Source organism: Caretta caretta, chromosome 3, assembly GCF_965140235.1.
Source record: "Caretta caretta isolate rCarCar2 chromosome 3, rCarCar1.hap1, whole genome shotgun sequence".
Taxonomy (NCBI): domain Eukaryota; kingdom Metazoa; phylum Chordata; order Testudines; family Cheloniidae; genus Caretta; species Caretta caretta.
The window spans coordinates 104841031-104863242 of NC_134208.1; the positions used below are offsets into that span (position 1 = coordinate 104841031).

Below are 22212 nucleotides of genomic sequence, written 5' to 3' on the forward strand. Positions count from 1 at the left end.
TGCCTAAAGGACATGAGCACACCTTTGTCCATGGATAATCAATCAACAACTCCCCCCACCCCCCTCGACCGACCCAACCTCCCGCCTCCGCTGTGAAATAGGTACTGCCTTAATGACATATTACTCACATACCACAGCGGCCTAAAATAATTACACTCTACTGTGTATAATTTTGCCTCCCTTGCTCCCACCCTTATTTTACTTCTAAATGAGAGCCTTCACTAAGGCAAGAAAAGCTTGATTTATGAACTAGCCCAGAATCCTCTAGGGCCTCACAAATCCTTTCAAGCAATTTTTTTTCCTCCAAAGGCATCTTAGTAAGAGTGCTAAGCCAGGCAAGATGTAGACATTTGAAGAAAATCCCCAGACCCCTGAGCATAACCCCAACTCTTGTTTTAACCCAGTTTCCAAGAGTGATCATGGTGTTGAGACAGATCATCTTTTCCCTGTTTTGCTTTCTAGTTATGGTTCAAGAAGATTATCACAGCCAAAACCCATACCACAACGCGGTCCACGCTGCTGATGTCACTCAAGCTATGCACTGCTATCTAAAGGAGCCCAAGGTAATAACAAATGAAAACAATAGGACTTTGCACTGACAGAGCTTGTCAAATAGGAGTTTCAAATCATTGTACCAAGATAGATAAAATAGCTATCTTGTAGATGGGGAAAATAGTTAAGCCACTTAAACTCACCATGACTCAAGCTTACGCAGCTACTCAGTAGCAAAATCAGAAACAGAATCCAGCTGCCTGATTCTGATCTCACTTGAATTGGTGTAAACAAAGGGCAATTCTGTTGAAGTCAATGGAGTGTTACCCAGGTATAAGTGAGAGTGGAATCAGGCCCTATGTTTCATGAGTCACAGTCCTCTAGACTAACCACAAGACCATGCTGCCTCTAAATGCACAGGATAGCTGACATCTGGAATCTACAGGGCACATTTGTTTCTCATTGCAGGGCACCTTATTCAAATCAGAGCACGTTTATCATCATATTAGTAATAAATAACTGGCACTCAGCAACAGAAAGGCTTGGGAGCTTGTTCCAAATCATAACGAGAATGATCTTCCACTCTGCTTCTAAATGACATGAAAGGTATTTCAGAAAGGATTGTGGCCAACATTTTCAAACTTGGGTGTGTGAAGTTAGACAACTAAATCAGGTCTATTATTTAGGTGTCTGAATCTGGATTGAGATGCCTAACATTAAGCAGACAACTTTGAAAACTTTGGCCTTTGTACACTGATAATACAGCGCTTTACTAGTAGTGTTTTCACTAACGTTTTCAAGTAGTTCTCGATGGCAAAGTTGATGTTATACAATATGTTACACTGGTAGTTTTATCTGTTTCTAAACTGGATCTTTGAGACTAAATATCAGTATTTTTGTAGAAGCTACCCTGGTTTTTTTAACCTGTTAACTGCTCATACTAACATAAAAACTATTATAATAAGGAGTCAGCATATAACCAAGTAGATTTTAACTCTTTTACCAGTACATCGACTCATGGGAGGGACACAAAGGGGAGCACCAGCTAAAGGGGGGGGGGAACGTGACCTCCCCACGTGACCCCCCATGTGACTCCTCCGCACCCCGCCCCCAACTCCATCCCACACTATTAGGGGGGGCTCTGTCCTGCCGCTGCGCCGGCTCCCCCTGGCATTCAGCTGTTCTTCCTGGCAACCAGGTCCTGGAGTCACGCCCGGATGCTGCCTGGTGCAGCACAGCAGCTGCCTGGGAGGGTGCCTGGCTTTCCCAGGCAGCTGCTGTGCTGCACCGGGCAGTGTCCCAGGCAGTGTAGCTGGAAGCGGAGAGGTTCTGGCCTTCCGGCTCTGGCCCCGCCCCTTCCTCTCTCCACCCGGGCCGGCGGGGGCACTTGAGCCTGGGAAGGGTCACTTGACCCTTTGTGTCCCTCCCACCAGTTGCCAGCCCGACCCCGACCCCCCCCTCACAAAAAATGTTCCGTGACTAGAGCCGTGTGCGGATACAAATGTATACCTGTGGATGCGGATATCCGCAGATAGAAATCGGTATCCACTGAACCACGGGGCTCTCCTGGGAACCTCGGCAGTGAAAGGAGAAGATCATGGGGCCACCGGGCAGCCTCATGCCGGCAGTTCCTCCAGCACAGCTGTACTCTCTCCAGCCCCGCCCCCAGCTCTGGCCTCCAGCGAGGCTGTACAGATCCCAGACAGGAGAGACAGCTGCGTGGAAGGGCTGGGGGTGGTACAGCCGCTGCAGAGGAGCTGCTGGCATGGGCTCGTCCAGCGGCCCCATGTTCTGCTCCTTTCACCACTGCAGTTCCCAGGAGAGCCCTGCGGTGTTCAGCAGATACCGAATGTGTCTTTCCGGTACGGTATATCGGCAATAAATATCTTAATGGTACGGCGTACCTGACTGTACTGGCTTACTTGCACCACTGCATTACAGCCTGATAGTTTTGATAGATACAAACTGTGTAATGACCCATACCTATGGATGGCTGTGTATAAATAGTTATCTCAGATGATAGCATTGTAAATTGAACTATAAAACCAAACAATTACATGATGTGGGAGTTGCTTTGATTTTCTTGCTAAAAGAATTGTTTGCCTGTTTGTGCTAATGTTGTGGTCAATTTTGTGTGGTCCAGCTTGCCAACTTCCTCACCCCTCTGGACATTATGCTTGGACTGCTCGCTGCTGCAGCTCACGATGTAGACCATCCAGGGGTCAATCAACAATTTTTGATCAAAACCAACCACCACCTTGCCAGCTTATACCAGGTGAGACTGTGCTTGTGGGGGTGGGGGGTTTAAGATGGACTCAGGGCATTGCTGCAATGCATTTTCAGGTTGAGGCTGTGGTTTCAAGTCTAGCTAAATCACAAATGTTACAAGTTTGGCAATTTCAGCATAGATCCTCAGTACACATTTGTTTGCATCGCAAAACTACCACTGCAACTGAGCAATAGGGTGCAAATACCAATTTCTGTTCAGGACAGTATTAGTGCTGAAAAGGCAGCAAGGCTGGGAAGATTTCTGAGTGCGTGGGCTGGGGTAAGATTGTATGGATTTGTGGCTTAAAATCAACAGTCTTCTAAAAATTCCTTCCCAACCCCACATATGGCGATCAGTTAGACCCTGAGCATGTGAGCAAGAACCAGCCAGCCAGGTACCAGAGAGAGAGAGAGAGAGTGCTTGGTGCCACCTAAAGCCTTGGCCCACCCTTCCATCTCCAGACATGGCCATTCCTTCAGAGGAAGGAGACCAAAACCAAACAAACTCAGAATACAGTGGGGGGTGGGAGGAGTGGGAAGAGAGAGAATCCCTTCCTGACCCTTGCGGAAGACCAGGTGAAGCCCTGAAGCATGAGATTTTAGGAACCTAAGATATAAACCAGAAGGGACTCCTGTGGCTGCTGAGCACTGCCCACCAACACCACAGGCAACTTTGTCATACAGTCCTACTCATAAATTTGTCCAGCTCTCTCTTAAAACTAATTAAGTTGTAAATCCATATTATTTATGTGCATATATCTATGTATATAATCCATATATACAATATGTAATATCCATATTATTCATGCACATATAACTCCATGTATGTTTACATGTGTGTTTTATATGTCCGCTTTAGCTACTGTACTTAACTTTTTAGGGTATGTCTTCACCGCCCGCCGGATCGGCGGGCAGCGATCGATCCAGCAGGCATCGATTTATCGCGTCTAGTCTAGAAGCGATAAATCGACCCCCGAGTGCTCTCCCGTCGACTCCGGTACTCCAGGGTCGTGAGAGGCGTAGGCAGAGTCAATGGGGGAGCGGCAGCAGTCGACTCACCATGGTGGAGACACCACAGTAAGTCGACCTAAGTACGTCAACTTCAGCTAAGTTATTTGCATAGCTGAAGTTGCATAACTTAAATCGATCCCCCTCCCCCCCTGCCCAGTGTAGACCAGGTCTTAGAAGCAGAAAGTCTGTGTACCCTGTAGTCAGCTGCAGCAGCATGTGGCATTGGAAAATCCTGACTCCCAGCAGGCATAAGTAGAGTTAGGGTCAGGGAACTGGCTTTGGGGCTTTTCACGTCCAAGAAACACAAATGTGTGTACTGACCATGATCCCTGGCGTTCAAAACTCAGACGGTGAACTTGGACCTGTCCAAAAAAAAAATCTGGTGTATTAGTGATAGAATTCTTTAAACCTTATGCATTTTAGAACAATGAGGAGAGGGGTTGCTAAAGGCCATGTGTCTTTCTGAATACACTGAGCATGATTACTGCACAGTCCTGATTTAATAATTTGCTGAGTACTTAGAGAGAGGAAGATTCTCTCTTCCTCCCCACCCACCCTTCCCCCACCCGCATACAGACTTGTGGTTTTACAGATAAGATGGTGATTGTGTAACAGTTCAACTGTCCTTCTACCCTGAGATAAAGGAACAGACAGGGCCATGTGAGCCAAGGCCAGGACAGAGTGATGCTCGCATAGCTATGACTTTGTGACTGGCTTAACTTGCTGAATCAGTTTATGACAAGTTATACCCAAACAGCAGCCACAGCTAGGTTCTGCCTACATTTTTTTGGTCCAGTCTCCTCTAAATGTCAGGGCAATTGGATTGGAGGGGGAGGAGGGGAGCCAAGTAGCTGTGGAAGGCAGGGTTAGAATCGATGGAAAGAGAAATGGGGGAGATCCATCTCATACAAACCCTAAGTTCTGACAACAGAAAATTATCTTTTTTCTTTCAACAGTCTACTTAATGTCCAGTCTTCCTCACTTCCTGTTAGGTTTTGATTTACCTCTGCACTATTGGGTTCCAGCCAGAAATAGGAGCCTTCTCAAAGGGAAGCCCATTCTCATGTCATTCGTAGCCTGGTTTTGTGGTTGAGAGATGTGGGTGGCTCAGAGAAGCACCCAGATTTGGGGAATTTATTTACATCACTGAATCTTCTGAGGTTTGACCATCAGAAACAGCAATGGCCTTCTCATGACTGCCACCACCTTCTTTGAGAACGTTCTCTTCCACTTCTTTTGTGACTGTCTAAGGAACAATATAATTTTGGCCCCTAGTAATCTCATTATGATGGGCTACCCAGTATGGGAACTGTAACAATCTGTTTCATGAGTTTTAGGCCCTAAACATAATGAAAGCTTCCTACAGCCAGCCATAAATATGTCTGTGTAATGTAGGGGTTCAAATAAAGGGTTAAGCTTCCTCTAGATTAGGAGTTAATTGTTAAACACACCAGTTTGCAATTGACATTAACCCACCACCTCCTAGTCCTCTCCCTGTTTGGTTTATATCCCCACAGGCTAAGGCAATCTGATATCTGTTGGCAATTAGCTGTAATAAGTTAGCAGAGGGGTCCTTGGAGGAAAGCTGACCACTCTAATTGCTAGCAGCAGCTGTGTGGTTTCTCGCTGCTCACACTTAATGTTAGAGATGTATGGCTTCATGCTCAGCTGTCACTCGTTAACCTGATCTTTCTTTAGTTGTCCAGAGTGAACTTAAAATATGGGGTAGGGAAGGGGTGAAGAGAGACTGAGAGCTTTTATGCAATCTTGCTGTATAATACCAGACCATGAAGGGCAGTGGGTGAAGCTTCCCCTAGGGGAAGCTTCAAACTCCCTGACCTGCCTCTTCCACCTGTGGCCCAGCCCGCACTCTACCTCTGGCCCCACCCCTCCCCGGCTCAGCTCGGCTCCCTCCCCACTGGGACCACCTGCCACCGTTCTCACCATGTCTCTCTTCTTCTCCCCACTCCCCCACAAGGTCCCTCCTCTCCTCCACCCCTTCTCCCCGTGAGGTCTTCTCCGCCCACCGCTCCCCCTTGCCCATGTCTCTCCTCTCCTCCACCCCTCTCCCCCACGGGGGCAGGGGGGTGAGGAGGGAGGCAGCAAGCAGCAGTCAGGGGGAGGTCTTGTGGGGAGAGGGAGGGGTGGAGGAGAAGAGGAATGCGGCGAGAAGCGGGATGGAGTGGAGGGACATGGCAGGCCTCTGGGAAGGGGCAGAGTAGGGAGCAGAAGAGGCAGAGCGCAGGTGGGTCCATCATTGTCCAGGCATTCAGCAGCCTCCCCGGCCAATTATACCCGCTGCCCATGCATGAGCAGAAATTTACAGAACTGAAAACACTCAAACTTTTTTTCTTCTAGTAGGAACGAAGTAATTATCATATCTTGCACTTCTATAGCAGCTTTCCTCAGCGTATCTCAGAGTACTTTCCGACATGAATTAATCAAATCCCATCTCTTTCCTGAATATATAGAAAAATCTAATTCATCATATCACTTCTCTTTTTTTTTGTTTTACTAAAACTGTGAGAATGTAAATTCAGAAAATGTGAAAGAAATAAGAGAAAAATAGATAATGTGAGCATCTAGCTGGACCTGTTTTCCCATATATTTCCCTCTCTACTCTCAGGTCTGCAGTAACGTGATCTACCCCACTTTCTTCTGTCCACTTTGGTTGCTAGTTACTAATAAATGGTGTGTCAAAGAAACAGTATAATAGAACTTGTAGAATGCAATAAGCATTTCACAGATGTCTCCTCAGCAACAGGACTTCTTGATAATAAGAGTTCTGAGAAGAATTGTTACAGTTTATACTATCACCATCCACCATCTTATGATAGGTCTGGATGTTGAGGGCAGATTGGAAGCATCTTGATGTCACTTTCATTATTTTAACGTTTATACTGTGACAGTGCCTATTCAGGACTCCATGTGCTAGCCATATGGCTATGTGCAAACACATACTCAGAGACAGTGCCTGCCTCAAAGAGCTAACACACTATTTGTTGTATGATTCTGCATGTACATCAGACTTTGGTCACTTATTCCAGTTTCTATATTTCCTCCGAACGAAAAATCAAAGGTAACAAGGACAGATTGAAAGAAAATATGAATTCTAGGAGGAGCTGTTAGCGATATTGATTAAAGGTTGCCTGACACTTTCCATTATAAGACCGGCTTTAATAGCTTATAACTTTGATTGGACTGAAATTTTCCATGTCAGGTGTCTGTCTCAGACTAATATTTTTAAATTCTTATTTTTTATTTAAAGTTTCGGCTAAAACAGCTCAGCTGTTTCTGAGAATGAGATTGAAGAAAAATACATTGCTTTACCCTCAGTTTAAAAAAACAACTTACACCATGTAATAGAGAAGTTCAAGTGCCTTTATGCTTTGCAGCAAAGACTTGAAATTTGGAAGGGTGTTGCTGGGGTTTCAGCTCCTCATCTTTAAATTGCAGATTATATCACCCACCTCATTTCACAGGAGTGTTGTGAAGATAAATTCATTAATATTTATGAAGCACTTGGATACTTCAGAGATGAGCACTGTCAAATAGCCCATGATTAATAATTCTGTGTTCAGAGCAGGGTGTGAATAGTGTGCAATAAATAAGGCCTGTGGCCACACATTGAACAATGAGAAGATAGCTGCTCAGTAAGTAAGCACCATCTGTTCTGGACACTGAAAATTAGTACGTGATCATGCCATTAAGACTGTTTCATAATGCATAAGCACAAGAGGGTACAATGAAGGTTTCATGGGCCTTATGGTCCCTCCTCCTCCTCTCTCACCACACGCTCTCTGATGATCCCTCCTCCATGCAATCCCTCATGGTCCCACCACCTCGTCCATGCACTCACTTGTGGTCCTTCCTCCTCATCTGCACAATCCCCCGTAAGGTTGTTTCCTCCTCCACCATGCACCCCAATCCCTCATGGTCCCTCCTCCTCTTCCATGCAATCTCTTGTGGGCCCACCTTGTCCTCTTCTGCAACATCCCTCATGGTCCCATTCTCCTCCCCCATGTGCTCCTTTGTGGTCCGACCTCCTCCTCTTCCGTACAACCCCTTGTGATCCTTCCTCTTCCATGGGATTCCTCCTCCACTACCTCACAATCCCTCATGGTCTCTCCTTCTCCACACAGGCCTTCATGCTCCCATCTCTTTCTCCTCCACACAATCCTTTGTGCTCCTTCCTCTATATGCATGTGATCCCTTGTGGTCCCCTTCCACCATGCAATCCCTTGTGGTCCCATCTCTTTCTCTTCCACATGATCCCTGTGGTCCCACCCTCCTCCATGCACTCTCTTGTGGTCCATCTGCCTTCTCCCTATGTGATTCCTCATGGTTCTTCCTCCCTGCAGTCCTTTGTGGCACCTACCGTTAGTCTTCACCCTTGTCACTTTTCTCTTTGTGATGCCTCTCTTATCTCTCCCATGCCTGCCCCTACAGAAACCACAGCAGTTCCTTAATGAATGGACCCCAGCCCTTCCCAAGCTCATCAGCCTCTGTTACTGAGGTGTGAATCTTGTGGGGGCTGCCTGGCAGCAAGTGAGCAGGAGCTGCTGCCATCACAGCATTTTTGTATTATCTCATAGAATTAGGGTGACTGCTCATGCATCCCCAGAATACCAGATAGTCCAGTACTTCCAAAAATGGTATGGACCTGCCTGCATGACCCTGCCCCCACAGGTGTGACCTTGAACACATGGAGGATGCTATTTTTAAGAGCTTGCCACCCCCTCCCCCCAGTGTGACCTCATGAGTATGTCTATGATTTAGTCATGAGTATTTTTAGTAAACGTCATGAAAATGTGATGGGCAATAAATAAAAATTCCTGGCCCATGACCTATCCTATAACTACCCCAACTAAATCTTGGGGGGGGCAGGGGAGCCACTGCTCGGGGGGCCCAATGGCCCCAACTGCCAGGGACCACTGAGCAGCGGCTGCTCCAGCCACCCCCAGGAGCACTACTGGGGGGGGACCGTGGGGGCTGCTGCTCGGGGGGTGGGGCCAACGCAGCCCAGCTATCAGGAGCTGCCCTGGAACTGCTGCTGGAAGCTGCCAACTAGCAGCTGCTCCGGGGACCGCTGCTGAGGTGGAAGGTGGGAGGCTGCTGGGGTGGGGGAGGCGGGAGAACTGCTGCTTGGGCATGGGGGCAGGGCCAGTGCAGCACTAGCTGCCAGGAGCTTCCCCAGGACCGCTGCCAGGGGCCACCAAGCACTGGCTACCGCCAAGCTCTGGCTGCTTCACGTGCCCCCCACCCCCGGCACTGCTGCTGGGGAGGGGCCCTGGGGCTGCTGGTCAGGGAAGGACCTGGGAGCTGGGGCCAGCGCAGTACCAGCTGCCGGGGGCCACCCTGGGACTGCTGCCGGGGGTCGCCAAGTATAGGCTACTCCAGCCAGCCCCTGGATTGTTGCTGGGGAGGCGGCCATGAGCCACTGCTCAGAGGGGGGTGGGACACTGTTCAAGGGAGCCAGGGAGCAACTGGTTGGGGGGGCGGGGGGGGCAGGCCCGCAGGACACCAGCTCCTGGGGGCTGCCCCTCCCCACTAAGCTGTGACTGCTCCAGTGGCCTCCAGGACCGCTGCTTGTGTGTGGGGGGGTCCAGTGCAGCACCATCCCCAGCCCTGGGCTTGCTGGCGGGGGCTGCCGAGCAGCAGCTGCTTGCCCCCGGGACAGTTGCTGGGGGGGGGGGCAGGGGCTGCTGCTTGGTGGGGACCGGGGGGTGCTGCTTTTGAGGGGGGGTGAGGGGCTGCTGCTCAAGGGAGGGCTGGGGGGGCACTGTTTTGGGGGAGGTGAGGGGCTGATGCTCAGGGGAGGGCCGGGGGGTGCTGTTTTGGGGGGGCGCAGGGGCACTGCTCAGGGGAGGGCTGGGTGGGGGGGAGGCAGTGACCACCACAGCACCCACTGCTCGGCGGCCAGCTGCCCAGGCTGCCCGACTAGAGGCCTGTGCGGCTGGCCCCAGGGCCACTCCAGTGTGGCTGTCCCTGGGGCCACCTGAGCAGCTGGCCCCGGAGCAGCCCTGGGGTCAGCCACATTGGCCACTGCAGTAGTCACAGAGGTCACGGAAAGTCACAGAATCAGTGACCTCTGTGACAGACACGGAGCTCTACTCATGAACCATGTGTGCAAGGTCACACCAGCAGGGGTGGAGCAGCACATTTGTCAAAATGGCAAGCCATTTAAAAACAAGGACTATCTGCCTTATATGTCCCACAGCACTCCTGTGTCACTCTGTACACAGGATTCAGTAAATGTTAAATATTTCTTTATATCTTCATCATTTGGCTACCACAGACAGAAATTGAACCGACTACCAAGGGCGACCCCAGGCCTTACTTACTGCTCACCACCCAAAGCCTGCACTGAATGCAGAAATTGGGTGGCACTGTGTAATGTACAGATGCTTTCCCTTTTCTCGTCTCTCCCTGCTGAGAGGACAACATATCCCTCCCCGCCAGAGCCACAATGTTTGGTGGTTATTATCTAACTGCAAGCCCCAGCCCCACCATTTTGTTGGGGCACCAGTTACAACCTTGCGTGCTACACAGTATGCAGTGTATATAGGCGTCTCATTAGACACTGTTTGAGTGTGTTGTGTTAGGAATATTATGGGATTAGGATCTTTGCATCTTCATGTTATAAATCCAGGACACATTGGGCATCTTGGCTGCAATTCACCTTGGAGGGCTTGTGCAAAGACCCTTCTCACCCGCCCCCCAGTCATGTTCCACAGAGGTTTGTGGAATGCAAGCTACACGGAAAGGTATTTATACCCTATGTGCTGCAGAGGGCAGCAATGCACCTGGGCCAGGGGATCTAAAATGGCCCTATTGCCCCCCTCCCACACACACACAAGCCATGGGGAGGTGCAAGGGATGCTATTCCAGCTCATAGGATGCAGTAATAGCTGCTGGGAGCTGCACTGCAGACGTGCACCCTGCCTCTGAGCTTGGGGAGTGGACTTTGCACTTCCCCTCTACAGTACCTCTACCTTTGTGTGTTTGAAATGAATTTCACACACGAAGAGCCACGCACATCAGTAAATTAGATTGGTGCACATGGAACCTTGATGGAGGTGGCAGAAGGAGTAGACTGCAACAGGGAGCCTGCTTGGCTGGGAGATGAAGCTGATATGATTGGCAGACTGGGACTGGAAATAGGCAGGTGGGGAGCATGGGACTTGCTGAGCAGGAAAACAAGGTGTGGGAAGTCAATGAGGAATGTGGAGAAGGGGCTGAGAGCCATTGGGATGGAGGTGAAGATTGAGATCAGATTAAGACTTTTGCCTGTAGGTCTTTTATCTGCCTCAGTTGTTGCAGAAGTTGGAAGGTGTGTAGTGAATGAGGAAGGGGATTGCAGGAAGAGAAAGACTGGTCTCATGCTTAAAGCAGTTGAATGCTGCCCTGGGGATCTGGATTATATCCCTGCCTCTGCCACAGAGTACCTGTGGGGTAGTGGGCAAATCACCTAACCAAACTTTGTACAGGTGGTCACTAATTATGTGTTCCTAATTTACTGGGTACCCAATTTCAAACCCTGGGGTATGTTTTACAGAAATACTGAGCACTCACAAGAGCTATGCTTTGAACATATAACAGGTTATATAATGCCAAGTACAGGGAAAAATCAGGTCCTCAACTTCTCAAATTGAGAACCCAAAATGAATGAATATTTTTAGCTTTAATCTCTCTGTACTCCAGTTCCCCATCTGTAAAATGGTGATAATACCACCTCCTCGCCTGACAGGAATGTTGTGGAAATAAATAAATAAATATTTTTGGAAGCACTCAGATACTATATTGAGGAGCACCAGAGAAAAGTCCATGACTAAATTAATAATTGTCTTTAGAGCAGGATTTGAGTACTGTACAGTAATTAAGATCTAGAGTCACGCATGGAACAATGAGAATAAAACAAAACATTGAATGGCTGTTCACTCATTGAACACTGTCCCATATGTGTGTAATTCATTTATACACACTGACAGAAAAGTCAAAGGAATGAGCTAAGGATGTGTAAATAAGCATCCCCAGGAGCACTGCATAAGAAAGGAAGAACAGTAGCTTAAATACCAGAAACTTGAAAAAACAAATTTGCCCTGAAATTACCTCCTTATTTCTTCCATGTGTGCCTTATCCATCCAGGTGTGATCCTTCTCACACATCTTTGGTTTATGCTTTGGCACATGTTCCCTCCCAATGCTTTCTGTAGGAGACCTGCATGCTAGAATTCCACGCTTTCTTCCAGGAAGTGTGCATTCTTAGAATTTCAGGTCTCTAAAAACACATTCCTATAACCACCTCTCTGGAGCTGTAAACAAATAGTTTCAGTTATGCTTCATCTCCATCTGACTCCTTATTTCTCACTGTCAGCTTAAAAACCCACCCCAAAAGATGTCTGAATTCTCTCTTATCTAAACGACCCCAAGGGCATTGTGTTAATTCCACCATAGCCTTCCATGACTGACTGAGTCACTAGCCGGAGATCCCAGGAATTACTGATCTGGTGCTCTCCAGGAAAGCTGACTGAAAGCCTGAGGATAAAGTAATATATTTAATATAGAGCAGCCAGCCAGAGACCCCAGCCAATAGGACCAGAAGCAGACAAAACAGGGACCTTTGGACGCTCCATCTGAAACTGCAGAATGTTCTCTGACTTTCTCTGCCCTGTGCTGATTGACTGTTTGCTCCAACCGTCCCGGCTCCTCCTCTCAATCTCTTCATTTCAGCTTCACTCTACACCTGCTCCTTCTACGCTCTCCTCTCCTGCCCCATCCCTCCCACACTTTTCCCTTTTCTTTCTATTTAGCTGATCCCCTAACTAAACCCTCCCAAAAAAACAAAACCAAACAAAATCGTGGCACTAACGTGATCTTTTGTTGCCATCACATTGTTCATGCTGCTTGTTTGTTTTCACAATTCCCCCATCCTGTGTCTGTCTTATCTATTTAGACAACATTGTCTCATTGTTTCCCTGTACGCCCCAGCTGGTCTGTCTGTACCCATCTGTTGGGCTCTGGTCTTAGACTTAGACTGTAAACTGTTTGAGGCAGGGAATACCTTTTTTGTTCTGTGTTTGTACAGCATCTATCACAATTAGGTTCTGGCCCATGACAAGGGTTCTTAGGCATTATGGTAATACAAATAAATAATAGTAAAAGACAATGTTACCAGACCGTGTCAAAATCAAGCTGGCTTCTGTAAGGGAAATAAGAGCCTCTAAGAAGTAAACGGTAATAGATGAAGGTGATACAGTCGGAATCATTTAGATAGATTTTCTAAAAGCTTTTAATTGGTTACATTCTTGGAGACTCTGTAGGAAAACAACTAAGTATGGAGCAAGTCTTATCAGGGCAGATTCTAAACTGGTTAAGCAATAGGAAAGTAATAATGGTGACTGATTGTTCCCCAGAATGGAGAGAGATTAATAGTGAAGAGGTCCAGAAGTCATTACCAGCAGTAATAATAAACATGTTACCATGAATGGTCTGAGCAGAACAAGATACTAGGAAAGAAGAGCAAGTTCTAAGCAGAACAGGCTAATAGGTGCAGCGTACCATGATGACCATAGAGAGGCAAAGATGTAAAAGAAGGAAGGAAATTGGAAAGGGACGCAACTTCTGGAATGAAAAAGAGAGAAAAAAGAGAGCAGGGGAGAAACAGAAGAGAAAAGATGGAAACTGAACAAAAAAGGGAACAAAGGAACAAAAATAGAAGGGACAGATGCATCACTTATGACGTTATTAAAACACTGTAAAAATGAATTTGTTTGCAACTATTTAATAAACAAATGGTGGTGTGAATTTTTTAAGAGTTCCCTTAGTGCTCCAAGGTCTCAAAAATAATAGTGTGTTTGAGGTACTCACCAGCAGGAACACCTCTGACTCCTGGCATGACCTGATTGCCTGAGGCTTGGCATACCTATAGAATTTAAGTTAGCTAGGCACTTCACGGGATTTGGGGCTTTGGCTGCAGTATCAGGTGTTGTCCACTGGTAGTGGCAGGAAACCTGATTAGATGGATCACTTACAAGGTCTGGCAAATCTTATGCATCTCTGTTAAATGTAAGAAATCTATCTGCTATGTCTTTTTATTTACTTACCTTCTTCCTCCTCAGAATGTGTCTGTGTTAGAAAATCATCACTGGAGATCCACAATAGGCATGCTTCGAGAATCAAGGCTCCTTGCCCATCTACCAAAGGAAATGACGTAAGTGCCACCCATGTGAAACATGCTGATAAATTCCATGGGAAAACAAACCAATAGCCTATTTCATTGCTTGACTAAAAACCATAAGCAGAGGGGCCAAAGGCTGATTGTAGGCTGAGCTAGTCTCTCACCCACTCCTGAAGGTGATATAAAGCACATTGGCCTGATAGTGTGGGATGCACCTGGGCTGGGGCATCACAAGTAATAGTACCTAAAAGTTTGTCACTCTTGCTAATACTTGCTCAGCTGCACCAATATTAGCATTGTTAGGAGTCCCAGTGCTGAGAAGGCACCGATGGCCACCCATTGTTTTTGTTTGGTTGGTTTTTTACACCATATCAATTAAACCTACTCAGAGTTAGTGTTAACAATGGTGGGAGACAGAAGACATCGGTCATGTAGATATGCCCTCGGTGTCTCCCACACTACCAGAAGAATGTGCTTCAAATCTGACTGTCTCTCTGAGCAGAGGGAGATGGCAAAGTCAGCAGAAAGAACAGAGACTGAATGTAGGCGGAGCTGACGGTAGCGTGTTGGTTGTTGCTGCAGTTGTTTGTGTGTACCTGTGCACGGTGTTGATCCTTGGGAAATGGATGGAGACAAATTTTTCACACGAACTACCAAGCAGCTCTCCAGTGTTACGTTTTAACCACTGGTGACTTGGGAAGAAGGCAAACAGATTATATAGAAAGGACAGGCTTTCTATCCCATTAGTAATTTTCTAAATCATCCAATCCCCTTCTTTTCAGTCCTTCTTTAAAGAAATAATGTACAATGCCTTGGCGTTTGTTCGGCTGCCAATCTAAAACCCTGTGACTTTGATTCTTCTAGATGCCTTTTATGTTCACCCAGTAACACATCCTGCTGTTTCGTTTTCATTCTTCACAATACCTTATGGAAGCTCCCGGGGCAATTTACGCCCACATGATTATTCTGCCACACTTCCTATTCCACATACATCCCATAACCAGCTAAATTGCCGGTCTCCTGCAAGCTATCCCAATGGAGAACAATGAAGTGGACTCCCTCTGCTAGCTGGAGTCATCACATAATACTTAGAAGGAGACAGGCTATGAAGTGGTTTAAAACCATTGATATTCAACAATCCCATGTTCAAAAGGGCTCATTTTTCTTGCCTACAGCCAGGATATCGAACAGCAACTGGGCTCCCTCATCTTGGCAACAGACATCAATAGACAGAATGAGTTTTTGACCCGGTTGAAAGCTCACCTGGAAAATAAGGATCTGAGATTGGAGGATGCACCAGACAGACATTTTATGCTTCAGGTACTTTTTTTTCCCCCCTTAAAGGAATAGTGTATGTATGTTAGCTCAGCCTCAGGGTACCCATCACCCGCCATCTTAATTGCTTTGGTGCTGTCACCTAACGTGTTTCAAAGCCAGCAAAACCGTATCTCCAATACTTTCCCAGGTACCAGGTGTTATGTTATAATCTGAATATAGCAGATGCGGCAAAGGATCAACTATTATTCACCTTTTGAGTTGCAGGCCACTTTGTCTCTTGCCATGTCTCTCTCCTCCCCACTTGACTATTTCCCCTGTCATGGCAACTGCTGCTTCAGCAGAGGGTAGGAGGCTCAGTCTCTTACTCCAGCCACTGACAATGCATTTTCACAGAGGAGTTGGCAGTAGGTGCCCGAGCAGTGATCACTTCATTGATGCTCCTAATCTCCATCTGCATAGAGGCCACCACTGCCATGGCCGTTCTTCCCCAGATAATGAAAGAACCAAATTAATTTAAAATCAGATGGTCTCAAATTGCTTCTTCTAGCTATACTGCGGTAGTTAATGGTATCTTCAGAACAAGTTTCCACCCATTCCATCACCTTCACTATTAACTTAAAGGTAGCTGTATGCTGCATGTATCTGTAGAAATGTATCTGTATCTGTAGAAATAGCACCACACAAAGCTGCCTGCTCATAAATAGCTTTTATCATACAAAACACCTCAAGTAATTATCATCAGTTAAAAACAAACTCTAATTGCTGCCATCTTAAAATGCTTTGCTGAGGTACTGCTGGGGTCGGGTGGGGGAAGGAATGATATTCAGGTAACTACTCCTTCAGAAGAGTAATATGTACTAGTTTGCCTGTCTTGCCTCCTTGAACAAAATGTCTTAGGCCTGGTTTCTTCATCGAGCACGACATTTAGGCAATGGGTTTGTAACCATGCTTCATGACAGATGGGGCAAAATGATGGTGCAGACTGCAGCATGGGTTCCAGTGGAGAAATCATGAAAAACAACTGCTCTGTGAAAACTCATACTTGGCAATTGGGGAAGGGGTGCTACCCATTCCTCAAGGTCCATTGGATTAAACTGACTGGCCTTAATATTCCTTTTAAAACATACTTTAGTAGTTTATTTCTTTATACCCATTTTACAGATGAGGAAACTGAAGCTCAGAGAACATACGTGATTTTCTTATGGTCACAAAGCTAATTAGTGTCCAGCCAGAATTAGAATGTAGGTCTCTTGATTTCTAGTCCCATGCCTAAATGACTAGAGCCCATGGTGCCTACAAAATAAATTGCACCCTTTCTCCACCTCGGTTTATTTTCTAGAAAGTAGGTAATGACTCTTACCATAGGTGAGATCTGCAATCCCTATGCCTTTGGCATCTGCACCAGCATTTTGCCCTATCATGAAGTCTAATAATAAACCCATCAACTAGATGTGCTTTGTCCAGGAAGAAAGCACACAAAAGACATTTTGTTTCAAGGAGGCAAGACAGGCAGATTATTGCATATCTTACTCTTCTGAAGAAGCAGCAATTACTTGATTATACTTCCTTCCCTTGCCAGTCCTACCCCAGCTCTACCTCAGCAAAGCACTTTCAACTGCTAGCAAATTGATAACATGTCAGGGGCAAACCAGAAGGTCCTATACTTAGCTCAGTAAACAAAAACACGGCTGACCCCTCTGAGCTGACTGTATACACGTATCAAACCCAAGCATTATCAAAGTGATATGTAAGGTCAATCACTGAGACCATAAAGAAGTGATGCCCAAATAGTTTCACACTGGCTTGGCTCTCCATTTCCTTCTCCTCATTGATGGATGCCAAGGCAGGCAGGCAGCAGGAGTCAGCCTGAAGCTTTTGTTGGCTTGCCCACCACCAGTCCTATCCAAGAGGTTCTGCACACTTGGAATGTGGTGCTTCTCTCATTCTCGCTACTATAAAATGAGGCTCTGAATGAAGGTTTTGTTACAGGCTTGAATAAGTGCTGTTTCCTGAAGTGGCACATTTGGGCAGGGCTCAGTTTCTATAATGTATTCTTGAATCCATCTTGGCAGCAAGCTTGCAGGACCCAGCAGTTTTACGGCACCTCAGAGTGCAATAAATTCACTGCTGAACGATTGCTAGCTAATAATTTCTTCTCCCTACCACTCTCCTCCTCTACTTTCAGATAGCGCTGAAGTGTGCTGACATTTGCAATCCTTGCCGGCTCTGGGAGATGAGCAAGCAGTGGAGTGAAAGGGTCTGTGAGGAATTCTACCGACAAGGTCAGCCGTCTGATATACTGAATTCTCCTTTCACTTTGTTCTTTAAGACACTTAATGTGACAAGAGAGAAATTGGCTAATCTCCAGTGGCGTTTGCTCTACAATCAACTACTCAATTCTCCCCTGAAATTGTCCAAAAATATGATGACAAGCAGAAATGTGCCCTTATTTTGCAAGTGGTTGGTAAAGAGGGGCAAGAGGAGGAAATGAAATAGAAGAGTGGCGGGTATTTCTTTGATCCGATTGCCCCTGTAAGGCGGTGTCAGGGTGGTTCTGCTTTGCCTTGAACCTTTAATTAACTGTATAAAATCTACATCTTCTTCAGATGCCACCTGGTCATTGTTATCCGCTCTGAGCTGAAACCCCCATGGGTATGTACTGCTCAGAAATTACACCGCCATCACTTGTTTTCCTTTGCTTTCCAAAATATAACTACAATTCCTACCCTTAGAGTGTTACACTTGCTCTTTCCTTCTCCTCCACAGTTGTAGGGAAATTAGACACAGTCCAAACATGCTCGCCACTAAGCCAAGTTGTAACGCAATCTAGGGAGTCTAACTGTAAACATTTTCTAACCCCTACTGACAGCAAAGCTAAACATGGTTTTTAACATGGTAACGACATCCATTTGGCTCCATCTGCACAGGCCAGGCCAGATTGTGCTACAACACAGTGAGGATGTAGTGGAATTTAATCACTGTTAAATCCTTTTTTAGTAGTAGTAATAGAGCCTAAAGGAAGGGGAGAAGATGGTAGAAGAGCAAGTGTAATGCTCTGGAATACTGAATTTCATGTCCACACTACAAATTTAAACCAGAACTGAGCATGGTTGTCAGCAATAGCTGGCCTTCATAGGCAGTTTCACACCAAATTAGCCACATAGTGGTAAAAATGCCCACCTCTCATATACTTCATCCTGGGTTTTCTTAGCTGTGTTGTCCCAGAAAGTACAGCTGCCTTGGCAGGTTATGGAAGGAGATACATTCAGCTCTGATTTCTATGAACCAGAGGATCATCCTGTTTACAGTCATTTCCGGTGACATCTTAAATTGTTGGTTTTATTTGTTTAGGCATGTGTAACAGGCCCTGCCTCAGATTTCTAACTGCAGATTTCTATGCGGATCGTTTATGATCATGTTGAGCCTTGCAGTCTATCTTTAAATTGGTGATGTCCATCGGGACATCAAATGGTGATGAAATGTAAGGGTTAATGCAGATTTCAGTTCTCCTAGGATTTGCTGTTCCATCCATACTATAAGGAATAAAGGATCATATTCAATATTGCCAAGTGGCAAAAATGTTGTTCTCCTTTCTTTGTGGTAGGTGATCTGGAACAAAAATTTGAATTGGAAATAAGCCCTCTTTGTAATCAGCAGAAGGACTCCATACCAAGTATACAAATTGGTGAGCTTAACTTTCATTCTTTTGTCTTTCTCCTCCCCCCTCCACCCCAAAGGTGAAACACAAGCTAAGTAGAAAATAGATGTGTAGTTTTATACCAAAAACTTCAATAACTCCAGGAGTTACATGGGATGAAAATAAAAACCATTTGCCAACCAAGCCAGATGAACCAAGAGCAAGGCTGAGTGCAGCCGTAATGTAAACAAGCAGAGGAGTGACACAGTGGCAGCACGCGAGGATGAATGATCCTCAAAGAGAAGTTCAGACAGTTGCAGCATGATCCCACTTAGTGGAATATGCCACTTGTTTGCTGTGATAGTCCTGAGTGAAGTAAAGAATTTCATGAAACCTTTTACCTATTTAGAGCCTCCCAGTCAAACTAACTCAATCCCTGCTTCCCATTCTGACCTCCCAGAAAAATTCCCTCTAAATACTCCATAATGCAGTACTCATGCTGCAATGGGCATGTAATCTAGTTAGTGAGCCAGTGGAAGATGGTTTCTCAAGAACTCTGAATGAATCATTCATTGTTTTCCGTGAGTTCTCTAGAGCCCTAATTTCCCCCCTTTCCTTCTTCCTCCAAGTTCTCACACTACAACCATGCTCCGCCAAGACGAGCAGGGTTTCCCTACGCCACAAAAACTGAATTTGTGGCCTCCACAGCCCTCCCATCCCAGAAAGTGGGCTGAAGGTTAAGCTCAGGCTCTAGTGCACTGTTTGTAGACCACCCCAGAAGCCCAATGGTTTATTTTTACTCATTGTTTTCAAAATGCACCTCGTTTCAGACAATGTGCATGACTGAGCAGTTGAGTAACCTTTCAGATACTGTGCCAAACATTCACCATTGAAGAACTGTGTTATTTAAAATGTGTTTGCTCCTTCTCCAAGCCATGGAACACACGAGATGGAAACAAGTTTAAAAACATGATAGTAAATAACTGGTGGTTTTGAATCTCCCTTTGTAATTGCTTTGAGTTGGGCAATTCTGATTCACTCTACCACTGAGATCAAGTTCCTCTTAGCTGATATGAAACATTGCTTTGGAATAATCTTTTCCTACAGAGCAGCAGCATTAGTAACAGATTTCACAAAGAGTGAAGTTGCAACAGACCTTTCTAGATTGTGAGATTCCCATAGGGAATACAAATAATTAGGTTAGCAATGGTTAAATAAGGCAATGCTAGAAAGACCAAGGGACATTCAGCTCTTCACATTGGGTTCGGACCGTACACCTAATAGCACTATTGGTTCCAGCAGGCACCAACACCCAGCAATGATTTTAGTTGTACCAGCCCTTTCCCAATGTACGTATCAGGAGTTATCACCTTCATGAGATTGGGATTATATCTAAATGGCAACATTCAGGCCTATAGGTTTGCTTGTCCAAAACATTGCTTCACTTTTTCCTTAGGGTGGTTCTTGCTTATCAAATGTGTGAGAGGCAAACCTCTGAGAAAGCCACCAGATGCTAGAAAGCAAAGAACCGGGAGTCAGAAAACCCAGGTTCTAATTCTAGATTTGACCCTCTCCTTTTCCAACCTTTGGCCTCCTTGGGCCTCAGTTTCCCTATTTGTAGGGCAGGGATAACCATAACTATTCATGTGTGTGTTATGAGGAGTAGTAAGTGTCTAAAGCCCTTTTGGGTCATTAGATGCCAGGTGCTAACTACCTTTATTTTTCTTATTTCAGTGAAAGTTAGAGCCTTTTTTTAAGAGGCTCCGATTTCTTCTCAGATTAAGTTTGTGAAGATAAATGAGGGAAGGAATACAGTACTGGCAGAAATATATAAGCAAGGAGCTCAAAAGTATACATATACACATAGTTTACTGAATTATATATAAATTAATATTCCAGAATGTCACTTACTGTGAAAATGAGTAAATATAATAGAAAAACAAAAAAGATATATTGATATCTTTTTAAAATACAGCAGAACATCTCTGATCAGCACTACTTCACACAATATGGTTGTTTCACCTTGTTTCTCAGCTAAGACGAACAGGAAAGTGCTATAGTGCATTAGAATATTAAGACTTGATTGGTGATATGTGTAATACTTCTGAATTGTAGTAAATGTTTTATTTTGTAAAAGTAAACTACATAGCTGTAGCTCACAAAAGCTTTTGCTCAAATAAATTGGTTAGTCGCTAAGGTGCCACAAGTCCTCCTTTTCTTTTTACATATGTCTGATGAACACAGCACATTTTATGATGCGTTATGTTTGCATTGTATTCTTTCATTTATTTACAAAATTCTTTTAATCTGCAGTGGGTTTCCCAGTCAGCAGTGCAAATTTATAAACATCTCCAATGCTGCATTATTACACAACCAGTGCACTAGCTTCAGGAGAAACTGAAAGCAGAACTTTAGTTTAACAGCCTACTTCTGAGATCAAACTGCAGTCACGGCCTTCATTTGTTTTCTCTTCTATCTAAAGTGATTTTGGTCATATTAAAAAAAGTATTAAATCCTCCTCAGTTAGAGATGTAATTAAAATATTCACTCTCCCTGTGCGCACTTTTGCCACCATAGCTGCTGCAGGGTGAAAAGTGAGGTGGATGATAAAATCCCTCTCTCTAGCCATGGCTTAGAAAAGTGATACCTTCCCAACATTCAGAGATACTAGATCATTTCCACGTTATAGGCCAACATATGGCTCTAGCCCACGATCCGGGTATGCACACTGCCATACACAAAAGGCCCACTCTGTGACCTTTTAATCCATTCTATGTTGCAAAAGCCTCTGACTAAACAGAACCAAAACCCAAAACGTTAATTGTGCTGCTGCAGCTCTTTCCAAATAAGAGCATAAGTTCATTTCCGACTCAAGGATTTGCACTTGGACTAAGCTTTGTAAATAACTCCATTAATGTACAGCTCAGAACCAGACCATAAAAGTCCTGATTCACACGGTATACTCAAATACACATTCAGTGAAACCTATCTTGAGCAACCATTCAAGGTAAGGATAAAAATCAGCTGCTTAAAAGAAGTCGAATATAGGTAGAGTAGAATTGTGCACAGTAAGTGTGAGAATATTTGAGAGAGATTTCAGGACAGGAGGTTGCCTAAAAAGGGTGTTGTCTTATACATGTTTCAATTATTATACAGACAGAGCCAGCCAATCTGAGTTTGCAATGGTCCTAGAGGATACATATTCCACAATCCTCAGTTTAAGGGTCTGAGTTAGGGGCTGATTTGTTATTTGTCTCTGGGGTTCTGTGACTTTGTTCACTGCCCTTTAACCACCCAAACTGCAGGGAAAGGCATTTGGTGAATGATACTGCTCCTTACATGTCTTG

The 22212-nt window shown here is 45.4% G+C and overlaps 1 protein-coding gene across 4 annotated transcripts in view; it reads left to right on the forward strand.

The window, feature by feature from the left end:
- Positions 1-22212, forward strand: part of PDE7B (phosphodiesterase 7B) — a 281977-nt gene that overhangs the window by 254065 nt on the left and 5700 nt on the right. For all 4 annotated transcript variants that reach the window (XM_048844467.2, XM_048844464.2, XM_048844465.2 and 1 more), the window contains 6 exons: positions 463-563; positions 2636-2767; positions 13892-13983; positions 15126-15270; positions 17414-17510; positions 18833-18913. In XM_048844467.2, coding sequence (XP_048700424.1) covers positions 463-563; positions 2636-2767; positions 13892-13983; positions 15126-15270; positions 17414-17510; positions 18833-18913 — 648 coding nt within the window. The remainder of the gene's footprint in view (positions 1-462; positions 564-2635; positions 2768-13891; positions 13984-15125; positions 15271-17413; positions 17511-18832; positions 18914-22212) is intronic.